This window comes from Megascapheus bottae, chromosome 4, assembly GCF_031878675.1.
Source record: "Megascapheus bottae isolate mThoBot1 chromosome 4, mThoBot2.hap1, whole genome shotgun sequence".
Lineage (NCBI taxonomy): Eukaryota > Metazoa > Chordata > Mammalia > Rodentia > Geomyidae > Megascapheus > Megascapheus bottae.
In genome coordinates, this window is record NC_143512.1 from 31,438,379 (window position 1) to 31,464,556 (window position 26,178).

The window sequence follows — 26,178 nt, forward strand, 5'->3', positions numbered from 1 at the left end:
TGATTAGCTTCCCTTGTGATAGCTTTCATTTCAACAAAGTCATTGAAAAAGAATGAGAAGATGCAAACTTTTTAGATGGAATTCTGAGTGAGAAAACTCATGAAGTAAGCATTATTAGGATTCCAGTGAAATATAGTAGAGGAATATGAAGTTTACGAAGTGGTTCTGAGTGCTCAGTTGCCAATGTTAGTCATGTGTTCCTAGCAATACCATCTGTCTACTTGTGTAATATTTTCCCATTATGTTTTCCATCTCAATTAATTCTAAATTAAATGTTCTCTGGCTCTTGATAAAAATATAGTCTTTCTAACTCTACTATCTAAAAATTAATTATGACCAATAAATATTTGCACTATACTTTTACATTTTACCAAAATCAAATTATGGCTATATTTTGTAAAACATCAGAGTAGAACTTCATTGTAAAAGAATCAAACCTGAGTTAATTGACAATCATCTCTTCTGCTTGCAATAATTAAGTAATCTTGAGTGTCTGAGGTAAAATGTCTCACTTGAGAAGTTCCTGAAATAATGATTGTTTGTACCTGCAATGAAGATAGAAGAGCAGAAAGAAATTTAGAAGTTGACTCTAAGGAAAAGACTAAACTACTAGTGTGTTATAATTAAAAATGTAAGACTTAAAAAATTGTCTTGATATATGGGTGGACCAAATTGTCCCTTGAAAAGATACAAAACTATCCCTGAATCAAGATACTTGCTGTAATGCGTAACAACTTACAAAGAGTTCTTTTCTCACATTTACATTTAATTCATAAACTGTTTTATCGAGTGGTAACTCCTTTGCACAACTTCTTAGAGGTAATAAAATGCAACTTAACAACACTGAACAAACATTACCGTCAATTTAATTACTGTAACAAATTTGAATTTCCTTTAGGTAATCTAAGAAAAACTGGACAGAGGAAGAGATGAATACAATCTTAATAATCATTGTACATATATCAAAGTGGAACCAAGAAATTTGAGGGCATGAGTTTGTTTCAGAGATACATTATACTCATGGATTAAAATACAAAATTGAAGTTTCTATTACAGATACTTAAAGATAATAATAACTTGAAAAAGGAAAAAAACATAAAGATTTTTTGTTTACCAGAAATAATTTAAATTCAGTGGTGAATGCATACACACTGTTAACAGAAGACCTTTCGCCATTTTTTTCTTCATGAGTAACTACTATGTAGGATGAAAGGCCAATGATAAAGGCTTCACAGCTTTCAGGACTTTCTATATCTGAATCCTAGAAATAAGAACAGTAATTCATGATGTGTCCAAAATTTACCTGTACATTTTATTCTATGTATGATTTTTAAAATGTGATATTTACCACAACTGGAATAAAAATTCCTTGCCATCGGTAGACAGTCAGTGATGATTTTCTTAATATTATTCCATATGTCAAATCTTCCAGAGTAAAAAAACACCAGCCAAAAGATGATTTGTTCAAAAAACTTTGAAATGTGGAAAAGACAGAATCCATTCCTCCTAAAAAATGATTATTTATTAATGTATAATTTCTTTCACAATTTATCTAATTTCTAATTAAACAGACTAGTGAGTTTATAATTGACACATAAAAATCTTCCCATGGTGTTTGTGTGTGTGAGAGAGAGAAAGAGAAAGAGAGAGAGAGAAAGAGAGACAGAGAGAGAGAAAAAAAGAGAGAGAGGGAGGGACCAAAAGACAGAGACAGACAAAATTTCAAAATAATTGAAAATAATAATTTTATAAAAATAAGAAAAATACTAATACTTTAAATACATATGGACTTTTCCAAGGTCTAACTTAAAACAAATTCTGAATGTGTATTTTAAAGGAAATATGTTAAACAAGTCTTTTTATCGACCTTAATAAAGATGACAAAATATAAGAAACTTAAAAGTAAAAAATATATCTTTTGGAAATATGCCGGAAATTAGATTTAGAACTTACATATCTTCAAAGTGGACCTTCTAATGTTTCTCACTGTACATTTTATGCATTTTAACAAAGACAATGAAGACATAAAAAATTAAAATGGCTGTCAAGGTTTTTTCAAATAGCTATTACTTCTACATGTCCTAAACTTCTGTATTAAAAGAGCAAAGAGTAAACTACCATGTGATGAAGAATATCTACTAAAATTTCTATGATATATTATCATGACTACAACCAAGTCTGTGGTATGATCATGATGTAACAAGAACAATGTTCAAGGTTGAAAACTGGGCTTCTTATAAAGGGTATGTTTGAACATACAAAAACTACCAGTACCAGAATGCTTATATATCATATCTGTTAAAGATAGGCTTTCCTAAAAACCCAACAAATGCCTATTTTGTTAACTTTTAAACAAATATCAGGTGCTGATAGCTCATGCTTGTAATCTTAGCTTCTCAGATGGCTGAGATCTGAAGATAACAGTTCAAAGCCAGCCTGGGCAGGAAAATCCACAAGACTCTTTTCTTTCATTAATCACACACATACGCACACAAAGCCAGAAGTAATGGTGTGGCTCAAAATGAGAGGGCTAGGCTTGAGGGGAGAAATAAAAACCTTAGAATTAGAACCTGAATTCAGGTTCCAAGACAGGCACACACACACACATAAAAAAATAGAAGATGAGAGCCACAACTTCGCCTTAAGAATCCTGAATGAATCTAGCAAATATAATGTAACCCTTCTATTAATTACAATAAAAATATATGAAAAAAATCCTGAATGATCCTGAAACATGACACATTTTTCTCTACCATAATTCAAGAAGGTGAATGAATATTTCTCAGTGACTATGGTGGCATTGTAGAATCTACATTCATTCAAATATTCCTACAATGCACATCCCAAATGATAGTAAGAGGACTGAGGTAGAAATCAATCTTTCCTTTTTTTATACATCATTTCCCCCTGTCCTCTAGGTTCCTATGTCCCTATGTATATATCATCCCCTTTTTCAATTATTCAGTGTTTCTCTGCCTACCAGGTCTTTTCCATCAACACTGACACCTACCCATCTCTCCAACCTAAACAAGAAAAAAAACTGCTCTGAATCCAATGCCACACGAGCACCTTCTCTAGCTTTATCCTCTCAGCCAGGTTTCCTGAAATAGTTTCTTTACCTTCATTTATATTCACATCCAACTTTCCTCTTCAAATAGCTCTTGATTTGCTCATTATAGCCTTTTGTAATCCTCACTGAAATGACTATTCCTTAGATCTTCATCTTGCTTGACTTCTAACCTGAAAATACCCTAGATCATCTTCTTCATTGTTATGTGCTCTTGCTTTTTTTTAACTGAATAACACAATCTCCATCCAACTGTACAAGTTTAAAACCTAGGAGTTATTCCTTTTTTGCCAGTCCTGGGGCTTGGACACAGGGCCTGAGCACTGTCCTTGGGCTTTTCTCAAAGACAGCACTCTACCACTTGAGCTACAGTACCACTTCTGGCTCTTCTATGTATGTGGTACCAAGGAATCAAATCAGGGTCTTCGTGCATGCTAGGCAAGCACTCTACCCCTAGGCCAAACTCCTGGCCCACCTAGGAGTTATTCCTGGCATTTCTTTTTCTCATGCTCAAATCCAACTATCTAAACTATCAACATTGTTCCTTTTTTCTTATCTTTCTGTGTCCTCTCTGCTCTTGTATATAAGCCATTGTATCACACTGTGAATAATATCATCAAAATGCACATCTGATCATAAGAAACAGCCCTTTCATTCCCAAACCACTGAGAGACTTTTGATTGAGCAAAGAAAAAACATCAATATCTACAATTCTTTGTTAACACATCAACATCAATTTATTTCCATGCCTATTTCTTAGTCTATTTCTTCACTTAGAATCTGGCATTTTAGGCTTTGAGTCTTTGACAGTGTCCCACTCTTCATCCCAATTCTTTCCATGATGACTCTCCACTCATTGCTCAGCCTATTTCTAACACTGATACCCCTAAGAAGCACTGACCTATGTCTTTAACACTGCCAGCTTTCCCTTTACAACATTTGTTCAAATTTATAATACATGCTGATTTGTACTTATTTATTTCTGGCAGCTTCTAAATGCTAAGTTCCAAGGGCTCTATTCCATGCCTAGTACATGATAGGTGCTTAATAATTACTGATCAATGCAATAATAGAATTAACTATTGTTCGCCATGTTCAATAGATCCATTCAATAAGATCTATGGAAATCATGTAAGTCCTATGCATGTAATAATTTAGCTTAAAGAGGCTAACATACTTGTTCCAAAAGCGGTTTCAGATATTGTCTCCCACTGCACACTCACGGCTAAATCAATGCCATTGGTACGTGACACATTTAGGTATACAGTCCCGTTGGCTTCTTCGACGACTACAGAGCTGACTCTAAAACAAGAAACAAAGAAGTCTGGGTAAGCTGAGAAAAAGCATGCTTCTACATTTTGAAATACACATCACATTGGAAGCATACTTGATGTAAATTTTCACAATCCAAGAAGCCAGAAAGTTCATACATTGGGAGGACTAGACTAGCACTCAAAAGACAGTCAATTGTTTCATGCACAAATGCAACACTGGTATTGAGGCCACAAAAGGAAGTAAAGTTCAGAAACGTCACATTCAACAGAGAAACAATCTGAATAAGAAATTTCATTCTTAAATTTCTCCACACATAAATGAAATATCTGACAGAAAAATTAAGTCAGTAATTTCTTAGCATAATATAAAATTAGAGATCTTAAAATAGTTTATGACAAAAACCATAAAATTGGATAGCTCCTAAAGGAAAATTTTAAGCTCCAATTATGTTAATAGATGTTTGAAGAGGTTTTTACTTGGTATTACAATGCAAATAGGATCATACAAAACAACCCTCTACATGTCTAACCCAGAGGCTTTTGATGAAACCAGGATAGAAAATTCACATTTGCAACAATTTTAAAATATTATAATATAAAATATTATTTATATTATTTATATTATGTCTTTCTTTTTATTGTTATTGAAAACACAATATAGGGAAGATCTTTACCAATAAGTTGAAATTCTAAGAATATAAGAATTCTAATGACACCACTGTTTAGCATTTATTTTTTAATGTTTCTGTTATCAAATCACTTATAACTTCTCTAATTTATCATCTAATGTACATTTCAAAACCCACTTTTTAGATAAGAAGAAGAACTGGTTTTGATGCCATGTTTGTAATTCGAGCAGGTTGAAAGTAGAAGATCTCTGTCTAAGACTTGCACCGGTAAAAGTGTGAGAAAAACCAATTTAAAAGCAGAAAGGACATGGCTCAAGGGGTACAATGTTTACCTAGCAAAGTTTACAATTTGGATCCTGATTTCAATTCTACTACTAGGAAAAATAAATTAAAGAAAATACTAGTTTCTGTCTACATTTTTAAACACAAAATATCCCCTTCCTAGTTTCAGAAAAGATAATTTCCTTATAAATAAACTCTACCTATTTCCAATGGCAGTGATGCTGAATAAACCCAACGGGGCCTGGTTTTGCAAAACTGTGATCAGGGTTTGAATACGTGTCCCTAATCTAGCACCTCCAGTTGGATTAAGCAAGGTGCAGACAAAATGTTCATCCATTTCTGGCTCTGTGTCTAATATGGCAGATATGTGTAGGGTCTGAAAACAAAAGCAAAGGATTAAGTTAGTTGTAATACAACATTTTTCCAAGACACACAAAGAGAAATTCTTTACAACCAAACAGTATTTTGAAAATAACTATATTTTAATTTAATAATGCTCTCTAACAGGTTTGGGGGATTTTCAAAACTGTGATATTTTGCCTTGAAAAGTATCTAAAAAGTAAATACTTATGACAATTAACAATAGCATATGCATTAAAACATTCAATTCTTGTCATCAGTTTTTTTCCTAACAACTTATCCTGCCTTGACTGCACAACTTTACTAGTCTCACACTGGTCCAGGATTTGTTGTCTAGAAGCAATGGTAGCCATAGGTGGCTTTGGAAAATGGATAAACAAGTTATATTCTACTCAGTCAAAGGCAACCCAACTCAGAAGTAAAAGAACCAATTATTGTCTGGTGCAACCATACAGATTCCAAGAATTATACTGAATGAAGGAAGGGAACACAAGGAGTAGATACTATTTCATTCTATTTAAACAAACATAATAACTAGCAAAGTGAGTATTCAATCTTAACAATTAGGAAACAGTTCCCCTGGAAATGGCAGACACAAAGGAAGAATTTTCTAGACAATGGTAATGTTTAGCATTTTCAGTGTGGTTACAAATTTTCAAAGTCATTCATCTATATGTTTAACATTAGTGTCTTTCACTGTCTATACTTCAAAACAAAAACAGGTAAAGAATTCAATGGGCTAAGAAACCATAGCTCTCATGAGCTAATATTTAATATGTCTAATAAAACAGAACGACCTCTTAATACACTAAAAAAGACACTTCAGGGGAAAACACAATAAAGATAATTTAAAATAGATAACTAGAAAAAATTAAAGGAGAAAAATGTGAATAAAGCAGTGGTAAATGACAAATTCATACTTCGCTTCAAATTATGTGGTCATCTTAACACTTAGGTGTGTCTGAACAAATCAATAAAATGCTTAAGTTCCTAAAAATATAAAAGTACTCAAATATGAATATATGGTAAAATTTACAGAAGCATATAAATATGAAAATCATCTACTTATTAAATTAATTATTATTAGAGCTAGGAAGTAGCTCCAGCGCAAGAGCTTTCATGCAGCATATACACAGTCCTAGGTTCAATCTCCAGAACTGTGAAAATAACTGAACTAAATGTAAGATTTAGTATCAGGGACAGAAAATTAATACATAGGAAAAGAAGTTTGGAAGGTAAACTTCTGTAAGTACAGATTACATGTATAATTAATGTCAAATCCAGTATCTTCTCTTCAGTAAATTACTTCCCTTCTCAAACAGCTACATTTTTGTTTGGAATGAATAAAACAAAAGGAAATGAGTATCCTATAATAATGGTTTCTATGAATTTCAGTTTTTAAACAATGTAAGATAAACTTGCCATTTGAGTGGGTTTGCAAATTTAAAATAGCAATATATGTGCTTTATATATACATATTCATCTACTCTATTAAGAACAATCTTTCCAGTTAGACTCTTTCTCAATCTCTCTCCACACACACAAACTATATAACATAACAGCTCTTGACACACAGTAATCTATTCGTGGCTTGAGAGAATTATTCAAAAAAATTTTAAAGACCATCTGTTCTGAAGCGCATGCTCTACCTTGAATCGAACACCTTCCTCTAAAACAATAAAACCTCTGGAAGGAGTCAAATCCTTTGTCTCTGCTGAAGAATTGACATCTGTCACCATGAACTGAACAGTCACAGTTCCAAACAGTCCTTGTATGGGTTCCCTGACGACGTACAGTACTGCAACACTCTCCTGCATGTGGACAGCTGCTGGTTCTCTCAGGAAAAAGTGCTCACTGTTGTTAAATGACAGAACTCCAGGGCCATCGTCATTAGCAAGGATAGAAATTACAGCTGCCAAGACACAAACATGCAAGTCACAAATAAAGACAGAAGAGGTTATAAATGCTGAAACAAGGTTGCAAATTTTATCGGAAATGGACAAGTCTAATGTGGTCATTTTTGGAATATCATTTCCTTTTTAGAAGAGAAAATTCTGTCAATCATTTAATGAATTTCACGTTTATTTGTAATACCAAAATACTTTTTAATCTTGGAACAGAAGGCAGGACTGTCAGCCTGATGAAAAGATACCTTTAAAGAGTGAACATGAAATATCACACAATTGCAACAGTGATATTTCCCCACCAAAGCAGAATCAAAACAAAAACGCGTTATAGACTCTTATCTGGGAATTCCTCATCTAGCCATTTGATCAATCACAGATTCAAACGATTTGGAAAGAAATCTAGGTCTACTTTTTTTTTTCCAGTCCTGGGGCTTAAATTCAGGGCCTGAGCATTGTCCTTGGACTTGTCTCAAGGCTAGGACTCTACCACTTGAGCCACAGCACCACTTCCAGCTTTTTCTATGTATGTGGTACTGAGGAATTGGACCTGGGTATTTGTGCATGCTAAGTGAGCACTCTACCACTAGGCCCTGCTCCCAGCCCGGCTGATTGTATTTTTATTCACATTTTATAAAGTGTATGAATAAAGGACAGAAGTTCAAGTTAAAGAAGCTCAAAAGAAATCTAGGCACCTTGTCTGATTCCAGAGTTTAGCTCTGTGAGCAGTGCTTTCATAAACATTGCAATGCATGTTGACTGACAGTGTGCCCAACAACAAGTGAATGAAGAAAATATGTCCCATATCTGCCATGGTATATTGTATATCAACAAAGAAAAGAAAATCAGTCATTTGTACAAAAGTGGAAACAACTGGATGACTTTGTGTTGAATATGATACACTTCCAAAAGCTAAAAGTCTTGTCTTTGCTTACTTGTGAACTAAAAAGATAAATAGCTTTTCCATGGACATATAATTACAAACATATGTATTATATGTATACATAGAGAGAGAAAGAGAGCATGAGTCTAACTATGAGACTGTTTAGGAAAATGAGGAAAAGATGAAAATAGAAAATGGAAGGTAAATGATTTTGAAATACATCACAACATACATTATAAGAAATGATGTAAGGAATCTCAATGAAAGTTGTTAATCAACTACAGGGTTTAGGGACCATAAAAGAGAAAGCCATAGAGAGGATTACTCTGATTAAATGTAATATATGCATATCCGAAATGCCATAGTGAAACCCCTCAGAACTATTAATATATAATAAAAAATAAATTACAGGAAAGTAAAACACACTTTGCTAGGGGATTGAATATGAATATTCAAAACAGGTTTTGTTGGGGAAATGAATAGAGTGGATTAGTTTGCATATATAAAAAACAGAACAATGAAATCTGTTAAAATTGTTTTGCAAGTATTGAGAGGGTAAAGAAAGGAGAGTTTTAGGGAAGGTAAATTTGTATAAATGTATGGAAATATCACAGCGATACCCTCCTTGTAAACAAAAATTTGTTTGGGGCCTGGAGTTTGGCCTAGTGGTAGAGTGCTTACTAGCATGCAGGAAGACCCGGGTTCAATTCCTTGGTACCATATACATAGAAAAAAAGCCAGAAATGGTGCTGTGGCTCAAGTGGTAGGGCTCTATCCTTGAGAAGCTCAAGGACAGTGCCCAAGTGCTGAGTTCAAGGCCCAGGAGTAGCAAAAAAAAATGTTTTAAAAAAGCTAAAGAGGGCAAAACTAAAGCGCAAATCCACGAAATCCACTTAAGACTACATATCCTTTCTTAATTTTTTTTCTTTAAGTAGCTGTATGAAGGATTTTCAATTCAACATGTCAGTTTGTGCATATAATGCATGTGGATCACAGTTATATCTTGATACATCAGCTCTTGCTGTATAAAAAATTCAGTAGGTAAAGAACTTTAATTCCCAATAGACAGTACATTTTTGAAATTTACATATAAACAGAAGGCCTATATGAAGAAACTCATAAGTTGAATAACTATAACAGTTACAATGCTTCATTATAATTCTTTGTCCAGCTCTAGGGCCCTTTGCAGAACTTCCTGTTCTCCTGGGATCTCTCTCTCACCTGAGCATTGCATCAACTTAGACAAGAGTCAGGCCAGAACTGCTGAAGGTGCTGGAGACTTAACACCCAAGTAACCAGTAACAGGGGCCAGTGAATGGATATCCAATGTCCTTCCTTCACGGAGCAGAAGGGTCTGAGGACTCCAGCAGGACTGAGCCTTACTAGTTCACAGCAGTAACATTCGTTAGTGCCCCTTCCCTCAATTTTATACAGATTAAATTATACTGCATACTGTAAGTCAGTGAGTAATGTCTTATCCTCTCTATGTGATTAGAGTACTAGTTTATACAAGATAGGAGAAAAACAAACTTTTCCCCTTTCATCAAACAATAGCAATGAATAAATTCCTTTTATCTTCAATAAACCATATATGTCAAATAATATCAGAAGTGAAAAACTAAAGTTATTTTGTAATGTTTATTTGGGAAAGACTTTAATTGAATTTAAAATAATATTATAATATATTTAAAATTTTAAGGTTTTTAAAGCTTTATAGTGAAAGACATCGCAATAAATTTAAAAGATAAAAGACAGTGGAGGGCAAATGTTTACAGCAAGCTGAACCATTTCATCTAAAGCTAAATGTCTCCAAGTCCTTACACCAAATGAACCAATAAATTCTGTTTAAAACCATCTGAATTGAGTTTTCCATTGTTTATACATCAACAATTTCTTAACAACACATGGTATCCATTCCCTCATTCTTTTACATGTGACTCTATGCTCTACAGAAAATTTATCTCCCTTGGTTATGTCATATTGTTATAATATTTCACCTTCTTATCTGATAAATTATATATATATATATATGCGGTTTTGGTTATTTGAAATCAGAGAGGGAAGGGGGAAAACAAGATGAGGGGCAGGGGTGGGGTGAGGGAAATGGGGATCAAGACATGAGAAAGGGTATTAATGTTTGTGAAGTAATGCACCTTCTGTCTGGTGAATATAATGTAACCCTTCTATTAATTATAATTACAATAAAAATATATGAAAAAAAGAAAATTTATCTCATCTCAAACATATACTTCTTTGAATTTGAAACAATACCCTCAAACAAAGGTTTCTGATGACTTAGAAATGTCCATTTATTGGGTAAATATGCCAATAAAACTATAGCCCACTTTGAGGTTACTCAAAATTCTTTTTTATGCTCTTCACTACAAATCAGATGTTTTCACATAAAGGACAACAATTCAGAAACACAACAGTCAATAAATGTAAAACCAAAAGAATATTTAAGCAAAAATGGGAGGTTGAAGTGTCAGTCACAAACCAGTTAGTCCTCTAAACACATTGGCTTTTCTATCATCTGAAAGCTAACAGTCAAAGAGACACTTTTCGGGGGAGGTAAGGGTGTTGTTGGGGACTTCGTTAAAGACCTTGTGCATACTAAGCTCAAGCTCGGCCCTGAGTACTTCTTTCACCCCTTTAGAATCACTTTTAAAATAGGCCTTGGAACACAAGGTCATTATATTCATGAGGTTTTCCCCTTATATCATAGTTGTTGACTCTTTTCTTAAGTAGTTAGAACAATAACTAAGAAGCAATGAAACAAGATGCCTTTTAGCTACAGTGTCAAGCTGCTCCAACTAAAAGATACGATGCTTACAATGTAGCTGAGGCATCTGTACATTCTTCTTTGCAGAAATGCTGTGGCACTTCAGTGACATAGAAAAGATGGTCTTTGTCACTCTTCCTGTTGCTACACAGGAAAGTAGAGTAGAACACAAAACTTAAATGAAGGGCATCTACAATTTGCCTAAAACCATTGATAATTGAGAAAATTTTAATAGTATTGTTAATATAACATGTTTTTGTTTTACATAAAGACAGTTTAGAAGCACTATATTGCTGTCATAAAATTTCAGAATGCTTAACTTCAAAGATTCTTATTTTTGTTAATTATCAAGAGTCTGTTATCTTCTTACATTAGGAAAAAGAGCATGAGAGAAAAAGACTATGTGTAAAAAATAATGATTACCTATTGTATTCTTCCCCAACTCTAGTCCAGGAGAAGGATTTGTTAATATTAACTGAAATTGTTCATCTCCCTCTGGAATGTCATCATCAAGAATCAAAATGTCAACCATTTTAGACCTTTCTCTATCAGCAAAGTGAAGAATCTGATAAAAAAATGAAATGAAGCAGTATAATGATTAATATATCTATGTTTTTATAAAGTGTTTAGAAAGAAGTACCATAAAGTTGTGAAGGAAAAGAAGACATTTTACAGAGAATTATTTTCCTTCATTTTAGTTTGATCTCTCATTCACATTTTTTAAGTAAAAGCTATGAAGGAAAATGGAAAAAATCAAACATTTGGCTACAAAAAGAAGGACATGTAGGGAGGAAAATGGGGACCAAGACATGAAAAAGGATATCAATGTATGTGAAGTAATGCACCTTCTATCTGGCGAATGTAATGTAACCCTTCTATTAATTACAATAAAAATAGATGAAAAAAAGAAGGACATGTAGAGACAAAATAGAAAGTGTGTTGAAACTTAAAGGGTTTTGAATAAGTAAAAAAATAATTAAAATTTTCAAGATGCATAAAAAACATGTTGATGAGGTCATCTAATGACAAATATTCCTTAATTTTATTCTAGTCTCTAGGATTACATATTGTCATAAAATAGTTATTAAAAACAAACTATATTTAAAATAGCATAATATAATTCAAATGATTAAAGTAGTGTAAAGACTGATTCCTTTGTATGGAAATCTTTTATCTTATTTCAGAGTGGCATAGTTAATATCAAATTTAATGTGATTATTTATCTAGGGCCTAAGTTACTAAAATTATCAAGAACTAATGATGACAACTCAACCTGAAATAGCATTTGTGATACAAAGTGAGACCCACCATTGGAGTAAAGACGTAATCCAATCCCAGCTGAGCTTCCAAATTCTGGGCATACACGAACAAGGAAACCTGGCCTGAGGCCTCTCTGCTCCTCTGGGCTACCAGGGTTACACTTCCATAGGTTTCACTAACCTCAAATCTACAGTAAAGAGAACACATTCATTTTTTCTCTTGCTAAAAAATCAGAAGCACAGGAAAAGGCTCTCACACAGCCACTGGGCTTACCTACTACGCTGCCATTCGATGATGCCCCGGGCACCATCATTAGCATCAATAATAATTTGAGCAGTCAAGCCCTCTGAGTCTGAAAATAAAGCACAGAAACATTTTAAACAAGTACAAATTTATGAATATAAAGTTTATTTAAAAGCATTGTTTTAGGTAGAACTTACAGACATTCTATTTCGGATTATAGAATTTCTTGTATATTCATTTCTTGTATATTCTTGTATATTCATTATTGACATATTCAAAAGACATTTAAGAAGGAAAAGACAAATATGACATCAGGAAAAGTGCTTTTTGCTCACAAGAGTCATTGATTTTTTTTAGGCCAATAAGAATGGTGTTAAATAACAAATGAGCTTGTGGACTTATTCTTTAGACTGAAATAGTATTTGGCAATTCTGTTTAAGATTACCATTTTAAGGAATGGAAAAGGGAAAGTAGCGATGGGAAAAAGAGGGAAGAGTCAGAAAACAATCCAGAGAAAAACATACGGGTGTAAATAAGACACAAATTCAGAGATGGGGACACAAACCAGACAGGTGAAAAAAGGGAAAGGATTAGAGGGTTAACAAGAACTTAACACAGAAGTGAACTTTTCATATCTTTTCTATCTTATATTTTGCCCATCAAATTCAGTAGGATACCAATGCCTTCTCTTAAGATTTAAAGTACAACTAATATTGTTGGGGTTTTTGTTTTTGTTTTTGTTGGGAGGGGTGGTTATTTTGTGCTAGTCCTGGGGCTTGAACTCAGGGTTTAAGTACTATCTACAATATGCTTAGGGCTGGTGCTTTACCACATGAGACAGCTTCACTTCAGATTTTTTGGTGGTTAATTGAAGATACAAGTCTCATAGATTTTCTTACCCAGGTTGGCTTCTAACGTGATTCTCAGATCACAGCCTCCCGAGTAGCTAGGATACAGATGTAAGCCACTGGTGTCTGACCCTGTTGCTGCTGTTGTTGTTGTTGCTATTATTGTCAGTGGTGGGACTCAAACTTGGGATCTGGCCACTGTCCTTGAACTCTTTCACTCAAGGCTAGTGATCTATCACTTTGAAGCACAAGGCCATTTCCAGCTTTCTGGTGGTTAATTGAAGATAAGAGACGCACAGTCTTTCCTGTCCAGGCTGGCTTTGGACTCCGATTCTAGATCTCATCCTCCTGACTAGCTAGGATTACAGCGTTTTCTGCATTTCATATTTTTTATTGTTGGGGTAATGTATAGAGGGGTTACAGTTACATTTGCCAGAAAGTAGGTGCATTATTTCTCACACATTGATACCCCTTCTCATGTTTTTGTCCCCATTTCCGTCCCCTCATCCCCTCCCAATCATCTTGTTTTCCCCCATCCCTTTTCTATTTCAAATAAACAAATAAACATATATACAATATACCAGGTAACAAAGTCAGATACAGTAACAATATGAGATTAATCAAAAAACAACAAAGGAGAAGAGAAATAGAATAGTACATTAAGAACAACTATCATTCAAGATAAAGCTCTTGTTTCCATATCCTAGCTAGGATTACAGCTTTATGCAGTTATTTTTAGTAGTTTGTCCTTTACCTTGGTTCAGGATACTTAAGACAACTGCCTCAACAGGAGAATTGGAGAGCAGTCAATAAGACTGTAATATAAGTAAAATATCAATATGCAGTATTTTGTTTTTAGCATAAATAATTGTCTTGTAATAATATTTGATATAAATGACCTAGTCATTATAATCATTGATTCCTTTTTGGAAGAGTTAACACTTGCTTAAGAATAACATTTAAGTATTCATGTTTTTCAGAGTTGTCACTCCGAGGAAATGGAGAATACTATTCCAGAGGATACTACATATGTCTCCCTCTCCCTATCTCAGGTTAATTTCCCCTCCCTTCTGTGCACTGGGGCAGTGGGAAGGCCAGCCTTTGCTTATTCACCACCATCCACCACACCTAGAGGCATCCGACAAAACTTCCCAGTGCTAAATCCTCGAAGGGAAAATGTGAGGTTGGGTTCAAACACAGGACTACATCATTTTTAAGGAAGCTACATAAATATCTACATGGCTTAAGTTTTACCTTTCAGTCTGTAATGCATTAACTGTGTCTTTTCTAAAAGCATGAAAAGAAAAAAGATCAAAGGTCAAAGAAAGAACTTGAACACACACACACACACACACACACACACACACACAAATAAATAAATAAATAAATGAAAGATGGGATTAACCTTCTGGGAAATAAAATTTAAAAAGTATCAAACAGGCAGGGCACAATAGCTCATGCCTGTAATCCTACCTACTCAAGCAGCTGAGACCTAAGGATCAAGGTTCAAAGTTAGGCCAGGTACAAAAGAACCTGAGACTTTATCTCCAATTAACCTCTAGAAAATGGGAAGTGGGGCTTGGCTCTAGGGTAGGGTGGCAGCCTTTAGCTGAAGAGCTCAGGGACAACACCCAGACCTAGTTCAAGCCCCACAACCCACAAAAAAAGTATAAGGCAATAATTCTTAAATGTCTTTACAGTGTTCTATGAACAAAATTGCAATACTAGTTACCCTTATTTAAATCTGAAAGCCTGATATATTGTCAAACATTACTAAGATTAATGAATATCACATCACTTTTGATTCTGATTGATGAGAGTAAAAAGAAATAAAACCCCACCATACCTAGTCTGGGAGGAAATGATGTTAAAGGAGTCATAATAAGTTCAACATAAGTTAAATTCACCAGGAAATATTCTTCTAGCTCAGGTACATCATCCTGCAAAAAATTTATACCCATTAAATTTCTTCCATCATGTTCTCCAAGGAAGCCTTCTTTACATGCTACTTTTATATTAGACTAAATATATATGCATGTGTTTAAATATATACACAGTAGAAAATAAACAGAACATAAAATATTTAAATTACAAAAATTACCATACAATATTAAGCAAATACCTGGTTGCTTATTAAGTTAAGCAATGGAAGACAACTTATACATTATGATTTTTTTTTGCCAGTCATGGGGCTTGAACCCAGGGCCTGAGCACTGTCCTTAAACTTTTTCTCAAGGCGAGAGCTCTACCACTTGTGCCACAACACCACTTCCAGCTTTTTGCTATGTATGTGGTACCGAGGAATCGAACCCGGGTCTTCATGCATGCTAGGCAAGCACTCTACCACTAGGCCAAACTCCCGGCCCCTACATTATGATTTTTAACTGAGACTAATATGTACAGTAACTCTGTAAATTTACAGTCCTAATTATTTGAACGTGAACAAATATTTTGAACTTCTATAATATTCAATTTCTAGAATAAGAAGCAGAATAACATGTGGAAACAATACAGCTTCAGAGTCAATAATATCTGTCACCACATTTTGTAAATTTGGATAGCTTAAATTTGAAAACTCAACCATATTTGTAATGAAGAAAGAAATAGCTACATTAGTATAGTGAAAAAAATAATAATAGATATAATAGTATAATTAAAAATAGTTCTTATGGAGTATTTGGGATAGAGAATGCTTTAAGAACAATAGGATGGTAACTATATTATTAATTACTAGCCTACATATTAATATATGCTATATATTTTCTGCTTTAAAAGCACATATAGCCGAGGAATAATGTACTTGGTTATATTCAGTTACATTAGCAAACTAAACATTTTAAAGATGGCTTGCTTACAAGTTTTGACCTATTATGTAATGCTGCCTCTTATATTATGGATTTTGAGTTCTTATCATGTCACAATATGTCACAGTAACAATAATAATAATAATAATAAATGATAATGTTCCTAACATTTTTATAAAACTTAAAAAGGAGTAGGAGAGAATAAATTATTTTCCAAATGAGATCTCAAACTAGAGTAACTGAAAATGATTTTTTCTAATGCTTATTCCTCCTCTCTTTCCCACTTAACATCCATCCAACCTTCCCCCCTCCATACTAACTCTTTTAATGGATCTCTTAGAAGTATATATAAGCAACTGAAACACTAAGTACAGTAAGATCCAAAACAATACACAAATTTAACAATAAGAAAGCATTCAAAATGCAGTTTCAGTCATCATAGAGAGACCTAAAACTAAACATGTGATCTTAGGATACATGAAATTTAAATAAAACCTTAACATGTCCAGGTTAATACTTTCTAATGAAATCTCTTACTAAATGCTGTAATGTGCTCACAATAGTTGAATAGACTGTTATGCCATTTTCTACTTTCTTGTTAACTACTTCTGGATTAGTTTTCATTATTAATGAAGAAATACCAGGAGTTTTACCTCAAGTATGGTAATGTTGATGGCTTTGGTTGTTTCTCCTTCTTCTAAAATTAAAGAGCCAGCTACAGGAACAAAATCAACCTGTGGCTCTGCAAAGTTTCCTTCTGTTTGATTTTTCAGACTCAACATCCCGGGAACAGTGGCATATGTAACATTGACAACTCCTAATGCATTGGTCACACAAGGTGTCGTGATTATTTTAAGTGTTAAATAAAGTCTCATTTTAAGCTCTGTTCTCATCCTATAGTACCTGCAGTACCTTGGTCAATTGACCCATGTTTCTCATCCCTCCCATATCCATGGTCTACACCATTGGTGAAGGCTCAAGGATGTTCCACTGTAGGTAATGCTGACTCCCCGCTTCTCAACTTGTAAAGTAAAAATGATGTGCTAGTTCTTAGCCTACACTTCAGCAGGCCATGTGTGTTTTCACTTGCTTTCTTATGCAAAGCAGAAAGAGAAACAGGTAGATGAGCCTGTCTGCACAAGTCCTGCCTCATTGTGGACACAGAGCCAGCCTACCTGATAGGCAGCCGAGAGTCCATGTCTCTTACCTATTTTGGGGAAACTAGATACTTCCTTTAGCCTTTTTTTTTAAATTGTATTTTGTATTTGTCAGGGTGATGTATACAGATGTTATAGTGACATTCTTCAGGTATTGGGTACATTACTTATTGGATATTGATACCTCTTCCCATGTTTCTCTCCCTCTTTCCCTCCCCTCCTTCCCAATCATCTTGTTTTTCCCCTTCCCTTCCCTATTTCAAATAAACGTATATACAATATACCAGATACTCAAGTCGTATACAGTAACAATAAATACAAGGACTATATTAGATACTGTCTTGAATTAATAAACAGTACTTATCATTTCCTTTTGTGAGTATCCTTACAAATAAACTATTTTAAACACCCTGCCTAGAAACCCCATTCTTTGCATAGTAACAAACCTAGAGACCCAAACTCTCTGTTGATGAAAAGCTGGATTGTTACATCAGCCTCCTGTAGTAAAACAAATCTTGATGAAGGAGCAAAATTTAAAACTCCATGGGGTTCATCACTGGCTTCTACAGTCAAGACAGCAGCATATCCTTGAGCATCAAGCAGAGCCATCCCTGCTGGGGGAACCCCTGGAATACCAGATATCATATTAGGAATTCTAATGGTGCTTGACATTACCTTGTAAATACTAACCCACAGCCCCACATACTGAAGCATACTACAGTAACCAGAACGAGAAAGGGTTCTGTTTTGCTTATTTGTCTGATAGAAAACATCAAGTTGACCAACAGAATCCACATTCCACATTCACAAACTGTCCTAGTGGTTTTCAGATTTCAATTTTCTACTGGAAAACACTATTTGAACAGTATTTAACACAGTATTTAAACAGTATTTGATTTTTTAACATTTTAGAATTTAAATATGCAAAAAGGTGCCTAGTAACTAAATGCAAAAGTGCCAACAGTTATTTCTTTGATCTCTAGAAATACCCAAAAGAAGTTCACAATTGAATTCTGTATTACCTTGTGTCCTGATGTCAAACAGAACAACTTGATATACTTCTTTCTCTTCAGGAATGTTGTCATCCATCAGATGAACAAATATTGTTTTACTCAATATTCCCTATTTGAAACAGAAAGAAATTCATCCCTGTAGTATTGTTGAACAAAAGCAATCATCAGCTTTCTTTCACCATAAAATTGTTAATCTGAGAGTTGTTTGATTAAAATTTCAACTACATAAACACACTTGCCTTATGAGAAACAAGTTTTCAAAAGCAAACTCTAAGATTCTGAATGCTGACTTGATTAATTTATATTTTATCTTATGATCAAGGCAGCATTATTAAAAGTTTCAAAGTAATACATAATATTTTCTGCAATGGTGACTAGGAAGAAGAAATGGAGCAAGAAAGGGAACATGACAGCATTACCCAGTTATTGAGATTCTAATGTAGCCTTAAATGCATTGGTCATAGAGTTTGGTTCAAATGTACAGTCGGTAGAAATGGAGAAAGAACAAGTACACCATCAAAGAATTCATACCAAGTGGGGATGAAGAAGAGATGGTGATGATGCTAAATAAAACAGTGGTGTTAATTTTCTATCCCATTTCCTCAAATTACATTGTAGCTTCTAAAAAGTGATCAGAAAGCTTTTCTTTATGGCTTTACCTCAGGAAAGAAGAGTTGTCCAGTAAAGTTAGCAAAATTGAGTTCTAGATTTTTCCCAACAATTTTCCAATCAACAGTAACATTTCCTCGCCCAGGAGGTGTTCTTATCACATGGAATTGCAACATTTCTCCTGCAAGGACAATGTTCAGTTTGGTGAATTCTTAATAGAAAAATAAACTTAACAACAACAATAACAAAAAGAATAAAAATGAACTCAACAAAACCCACACCCAAAGCATGCAACCATTATGGCACCTTGTCCAAGAACATAATAAATCTATTCTGTTTTGAATTTACTAGAGGCTTTATACATGCTTATTGTTTATTGCCACAATAATTCCATATCTAAACATTATCTATTTAATAGAATTTTATGGAATTCAACATGTAACAGTTATAAAAGCACATGCTAAACTGGGAAAAACAAACTTGGATCCACATCAAATCATGCAACAGAACATGAGTGTTCTGTAGGTTAAGGAAAATTCCTTGGGTCAAATGTAGTGCTAGCACAGATAAATGTTTCTTTTACTGCCCCAAGGTCATAAATTCCTTACACTGGAATGCAATGTGATTTTACATAATGCATGCATAGAAATGCTTGCAAATACCTGAAAATCACATTTCTTTAGATTATAACTTACATATACCATCAATGATTTTGTTTTATAAAAAGAAATACAAAGGAAAGGTGTCAAATATGCCCATCAATGTCTATAACATCTCAAAAGATATAGTTTTTTCCCAAGATAATTAAGAATTTTAGATGTTCACATTCCTGCCTTTTATTCCCATTCAATACTTTATAAAATACTATTATAAAAATCCACAACTATTAAATAATGAGAGTAATCTCTTTTAAATTGCTAAACTGAGAGCATCAGACATTATAGTGATAATTTTGAGGTTTGCCCAAAATACATTCACTTCAATAGCTCTATATGATGAGAGACACAAATTAAGGTATAGCTGATGAACAATATAATTGAAATTATTATTATAGAAGATAAACAGAATATTTGAAAGGCTCTAAAAAGAAATATCCTAGAGATAAGAGTTGAAATGCATGGGATACTCACTAAAAATTTCCAAACAGTGTTTTGTTCACAAGTAAAATCTTTAAAACTTTTCAAAAAGAAAATAGAAATAAAATAATAAAATATTTTGTAAAGCATTGCTCTCATACTTTTAAAATTACATTTTTAAAATTTTTTAATAAATTTAAATACTCATTATTTTTGGCAGTGTTGAAGAGCAAACCTAAGACCCCAAACGCTAGGGAAGAATTCTGTGACTGAGTTATCGCCTGACCCATAAACACAGGACTCTAATGAAAATGTCTCAAGTCAACTTATGATGAAATAGTTTACAGAATACCTTATCATTAGTTACAAACAAAAACAAAGAAACTATCAATATTAAGAAAGCCAAATGTAGGTCTAAAAGCATTCATGGTGAAAGGAAACATAGGACCACAATAATGGTAAGTTTGTGGTTTCAGAATTTAGTAAAACTACTGAAATAAATATGGTATTTTGAGGTGACAATACAAGTTCATTGTTGAGAAGAGCAAACATTTGTTTTCATCATAAAATGATAAGCCTGTGCCTAAATACTAAACTGTCTTCCAGTATTGATAAGGATGAAAGCTAAAGAACTGGTGTCAGCTCTCAGTCTGATTGCACCATTGGAGAGCCACTTCCATGCAAAATCCAGACAGGCTAGCCAAGGGGATGATGTGTGCTGCCACGGAGACATCAATGGATAATAGATCAATGAAAATGCCTTTTATAACCCCAAGTATTTGGCTCTTTCCCCAAACCAGGATTGTTTTCGTAAAGATAAATACCAGGTGTAGTGTACATAAATAGAAAAAAGTACAATCAATAAACATATACTGAAGTGATCCCATATTGTTCATAGTACATATGTATCATTCAAGTTGATTAGGATTTTACAAAAATAAAATGGGCTAAAATCATTAAAATATAAATGTTTTCAAGCACAGACTGTCGACAGTTCAGAAGAATTGACCAATACTGTGGTTCAAACTATGCATTTCTTTTTTCTTTTTCTTTCTTTTTTTCTTTCTTTCTTTCTTTTTTTCTTTCTTTCTTTCTTTCTTTCTTTCTTTCTTTCGTGAGTCATGGGGCTTAAACTCTGGGCCTGGACACTGTCCCTGAACTCATCAACTCAAGGATATCTCCCTACCCAGGAGCCAAGCCCCACTTCCCATTTTCTAGAGGTTAATTGGAGATAAGAGTCTCAGGTCCTTTTGTGCTGGGGCGGGATTTGAGCCTTGATCCTCAGATCTCAGCCTTCTGAGTAGCTAGGTTTACAGGCATGAGCCACCACACCAGACTAACCTATGTATTTCTTAACAATTTATATTTACTGAGAAAATATTTCACCAAAAAAGATTCATACTGTCCCTGAGAAGAGAAAAACAATTAAATCCATCAAATATGATATGATGTTATGCTGCTGCAGAGCTGAGTGGCAGAATGAAATGTTTAACAGATTTATAGGGTATGTTCATACAGTTTACAGCTGCAGTAAACTCCATCACCACACTTTTATAAACTTTGTCCATTGCACTAGAAAAACAATGTAGCATTTACTACTGAGAATCTCTCTTTAGGACAAAACAGGGGAAAAAAGAGAGAGAGAAACAGAATTCAACACATGACTAAACAATAACGCAATTGTTTCTGTGAATCAACAATGGGTGATTTAAGAAAGCAAGTCCAGCATGCAGTAAACTTTTTAAATCTAACCTCATTCATCAGTCTCCAAAACAAGGCCAAAAGCAGTGTTAGTGTTGTTGAAAGCCCACACATTTCACCATGTAATTTTCATAGCAAGTAAAGTACATCAAAACTGATTTATTGAGATATAACATATTTTTGAAAAGAGTTAAGTTACACTTTCAGAAAATCCATTAACAAATAAAAGTAAAGTAAGTTAAAAATAGAAACTACCCTCATTTTATTTGGAAAACATAAACTAGTTAATAGGGATTCACAGGTTTTTTTCCTCCATTGACAAACTCATTCCCACAAATGGATATGCTAAAGTAGCATTTTAAACAGTTCATATATTTAGACCAGTTATTTTCAGTGCTATTCTTTGTCTTATTTGTACCTCCCACAGATACTTAGTTGTTGGGAAGTAAGGATATAATAATACAGTTTTCAGGTGAAGTTCATCCACCACAAAGAAAGCCTATTTGCTGACGTAAGCAGGTTCTCTAAGATGCTGTGGTACCTGGCTAACATTGACTTCTTCCAGGCTTTCAATTTACTATGGCCATCACCACCCAAGCACTCCTAGGAGGCACTTGTATAAATAACATCAGTTGCCTTACAGGAAAAATTCATTAAAACACATGATAGATATCCATATTCTTCTATATTGTTTAATGTTTTGTGACCTCTGATCATATCTATACTCTTCATTCCACCATCACATTGATAGAATCTCTTCTGATACATTATTTTTCTGTCCTTGAACTTCTTCAACATAAACAAAATTCTAAAATAAAATGCCAAAATACTCCTAAGCAGCAGTCCTTCTCAAAGATATGTCATAATAGACAAGGGCCTGTATGTTTTGTCTTATTTGTCTTAATCTATCCTAGATTAACACTTTCATAAACCCCAAAAAGTGGAATGACTGGGCAAGTTAAACAGCAAAAAATAAATGAACAAATCTCTGAAGTGAAATGAATAGGCCATTTTGTGATTCTCTTTTTTGGATGATTTTAGGCTGATGAATTCATATTTTTTAAGTAGGTTGTGTTTCAAAGAACAAGAAATGAGAAAATGACAAGTACATAGTACATGTATTTGACGAATAATTGGAAATTGGAAAGATTAATTTGAAGAATAATTGGAAATTTTAAAAATATGTAAATCTTGTCAAAAAATAGACTTGGAATCTACCAACTTCAAGTCTCCTCCATAGACATAATGTGTTTTTACAGATTAATATGTATCTATGACATACAGAGACTCAGCTTAATTTTAATTATGTTCTAAAATCTATGTGCCAGTGATTGCATATAGAGATTCCCTTCTTAAATGCTTGTTTATTAAACATGATGTTTAAAATATGAGGCAAAAATCAATGTTAATAAAATCTTTAAAAAATCGACTCATACAGAAAGAAGCCATTGATGTCGCTTTGGTATAATACAGATGAAATATCATGAAAATTTCTAATCTTTACTCTTGCTATAGGCTCTCAGCAAGATAGGAACTGGTCTAAGGACCACACTTTGAGGAGGGCTCCACACAGGCTACTAAATTATTTAGTTATCCTTCCATACTTCTTGGCCTCAATTCTCCTTGAAGTACAGAGCAGTGAGTCTATCTTTTAGTGCTGTCTCCACCCTAACATCTGATTCTACAACAGCTAATTCTAAGCCATTCTACAACATCGAATTCTAAACCATTAATAACAATAAAAATGTTTAAGCCATAAAAGAAATGAGCCATAACAAAAGTATTGGCAGAGGTCAATTCAATGAACTTGTAAGTTGAGGGGTCTGTAGCAAGTTGAAAGATAAGGAACCTTAAAGGCACTAGCTGCCACAACTCAGAACTAACTAGCTGTTGGGCCTGACCAACCCCTTAGTGCCTTCATATCTCAGCTTTGTTTTCTCATCTGTAAGTACAGATCCAAATATATGAGCCAGATCCTTTACATTTCTTAAATCTTTTTTTTTTGCCAGTTCTGGGGCTTGAACTCAGGACCTATGTACTGTCCTTGGGATTTCTCAAGGTTAGAGCTCTACCACTTGAGCCACATCACCACTTCTGGCTTTTTTCTATGTATGTGATATAGAGGAATTGAACCCAGGTCTTTATGCATACTAGGCAAGAACTCTACTACTAAGCAAAACTGTCAGCCCACATTTCTTAAATCTTTATGGTAAAGTTATTTTTTAATTCTAAATACAAACAGTGTGGTGAACTCATCTAAAAATACTTTCTCATCTCAACAGCTTTTTTGCAATGTTTGACACAAGTCACTGTGATGCTTCTAATGAAGATACTACACAAGAATTCAGGGACAGTATTAGACTTAAGGAAAAATGGATATTGTATGAAGTTTTCCAACCTTAAGAGTTTTTTAACTCTTTTCATAAAAAGAAAGAAAAGACTTAATTATAATCTGTTACTTTTTTGAACAGGAAGCAGCAGTTTACTTTTTGGTCACTACAATTATTAATATACGCTACAGTTGTCAAGAACTATGCTAAATATTTTACATTTAGACTCATGCTTATTTCTTACAAAGAAACGTATGAAAAAAGAAATACTTTGCCCTTTAATGGATGAGAAAGCGGAGGAAGCAGTGGGATGGCAAGCTGGAGCACAAGGCTTCTACATCTAATCAAGCAGTTCACATGCTAGCCAGCTTCTCCCAATCAAGTTCTACTTGGGTGAAAACACACAGCTACCCAAAATAACTCCAGGAAACAAATAGGAAGTGTTAAACGACTTGACGAACAAAGGCATGAACAGAAAAAAGAAGGAATGTGCTCGACAATAAAAGGAACCCACCTTCATGACCTATGACAGATCTGGAAGCTGTCTGAAAGCTAACGATGCCTGCTACATTGTCATTGGCCAAAATGTTCACTGTAATTGTGTCAGAGCTGGGCAAAATCCTGCTTCCCCCTTCAGTGTGAACCAAACAAACTATGATGCTTTCATCATCTTCAGGCTCAGAATCATCTAAAATGGTTAAAGTTGCTGTCTTTTTGGTTTCACCTATTAAAAATATAATAATGGAATTAAAAGCTAAGGCAACAAGATCAGCAAGAGAATATGGAGAACAATAGGACAGAATATTTTGTTTCTGTAAGTTAAAATATCATGACTGAAACTTATTTGCCAAAAAATAGTGTCTGTATTAAAAAGTTAAACAACATGCCTGGCACTGGTAGCTCACACAAATAATTTTAGCTGTTCAGGAGGCTGAGGGTGTGTGTGTGTGTGTGTGTGTGTGTGTGTGTGTGTGTGTGTGTGTTGATAAGGATCAAACCTTAGGACAAGTACAAAAGAGTACATCTTGCCTAATAATCCAATTTAGCTATAAACTATAGTACATTTTGTATCATGTTAAAGTGGAAAGTCTCAGTAGTAGTAATTTTTATTTGTACATTTTTGTGAATCATGCGACTTGAATTGAGGGCCTGCGTGCTGTCCCTGAACTCTTTTTTGCTCAAGGCTAGTGCTTTATCACTTTGAGCCACAGTGCCACTTCTGGTTTTCTGGTGGTTGATTAGAAATAAAAGTTACATGCCCTTTCCTGTCTTTGAACTGTGATCCTTAGATCTTAGTTTCCTGAGTAGCTAGGATTATAGGCAAGAGCTACTGTCATCAAGCAAGTTAATAGTGATTTTATTATGCTATTATGTTATAATTACAATGTAATTATTATGTACAAATAAATAAAATAATTATTACAATTTTCTTTGTAGTTATCAAAACCATTGGAAAACCTAACTTTAAACTTTTCTCTCACTCTCTTTTCAACGTATTTTCATTATTTCATTTGAAGCAGGGTGAAAATGGCACCAATTATCAACTACACCTTCCCATCAAGCAGAACATCTACCACTCTCTCACTATTCCCCAGTAAATAATTATTTGCCAGTAAATAATTATTATAAAATATTTTAAATAGAATTAATTTTTTAAAAAGCAATTCTTAAACATGTTTTAAAACATATATTGTGTATGTATCATTACTGAAACTTATTTGCCAAAAAACGTACGTATTAAAAAGTTAAACAACATGCCTGGCACTGATACCTCACACAAGTAATTTTACCTCTTCAGGAGGCTGCGATCAGATGATCGCAGTTCAAAGTCAGCATGAGCAGAAAAATCAGGAAGACTTTTATCTTCAATTAAGTATAAAACAAAACAAAGCAAAAGAAAACCTGAAAGCAAAACGGTGGCTCATGTGTTAGAGTCTTGAATAAAAGAAGCTGAGT

At 34.0% G+C, this 26,178-nt stretch overlaps 1 protein-coding gene across 1 annotated transcript in view; it reads right to left on the minus strand.

The window, feature by feature from the left end:
- The window catches only part of Adgrv1 (adhesion G protein-coupled receptor V1), a 440,726-nt gene that overhangs the window by 330,595 nt on the left and 83,953 nt on the right, over positions 1–26,178 (minus strand). The window contains exons 34-48 of the mRNA XM_090331049.1: positions 24,737–24,946; positions 19,166–19,296; positions 18,516–18,615; positions 17,940–18,119; positions 16,990–17,153; positions 15,379–15,472; positions 12,715–12,793; positions 12,490–12,628; positions 11,605–11,746; positions 7,262–7,524; positions 5,453–5,628; positions 4,245–4,369; positions 1,349–1,506; positions 1,115–1,261; positions 438–545 (exon numbers count right to left, since the gene is read on the minus strand). Of these exons, the coding sequence (XP_090187175.1) occupies positions 438–545; positions 1,115–1,261; positions 1,349–1,506; positions 4,245–4,369; positions 5,453–5,628; positions 7,262–7,524; positions 11,605–11,746; positions 12,490–12,628; positions 12,715–12,793; positions 15,379–15,472; positions 16,990–17,153; positions 17,940–18,119; positions 18,516–18,615; positions 19,166–19,296; positions 24,737–24,946 (2,216 nt within the window). The remainder of the gene's footprint in view (positions 1–437; positions 546–1,114; positions 1,262–1,348; positions 1,507–4,244; positions 4,370–5,452; positions 5,629–7,261; positions 7,525–11,604; positions 11,747–12,489; positions 12,629–12,714; positions 12,794–15,378; positions 15,473–16,989; positions 17,154–17,939; positions 18,120–18,515; positions 18,616–19,165; positions 19,297–24,736; positions 24,947–26,178) is intronic.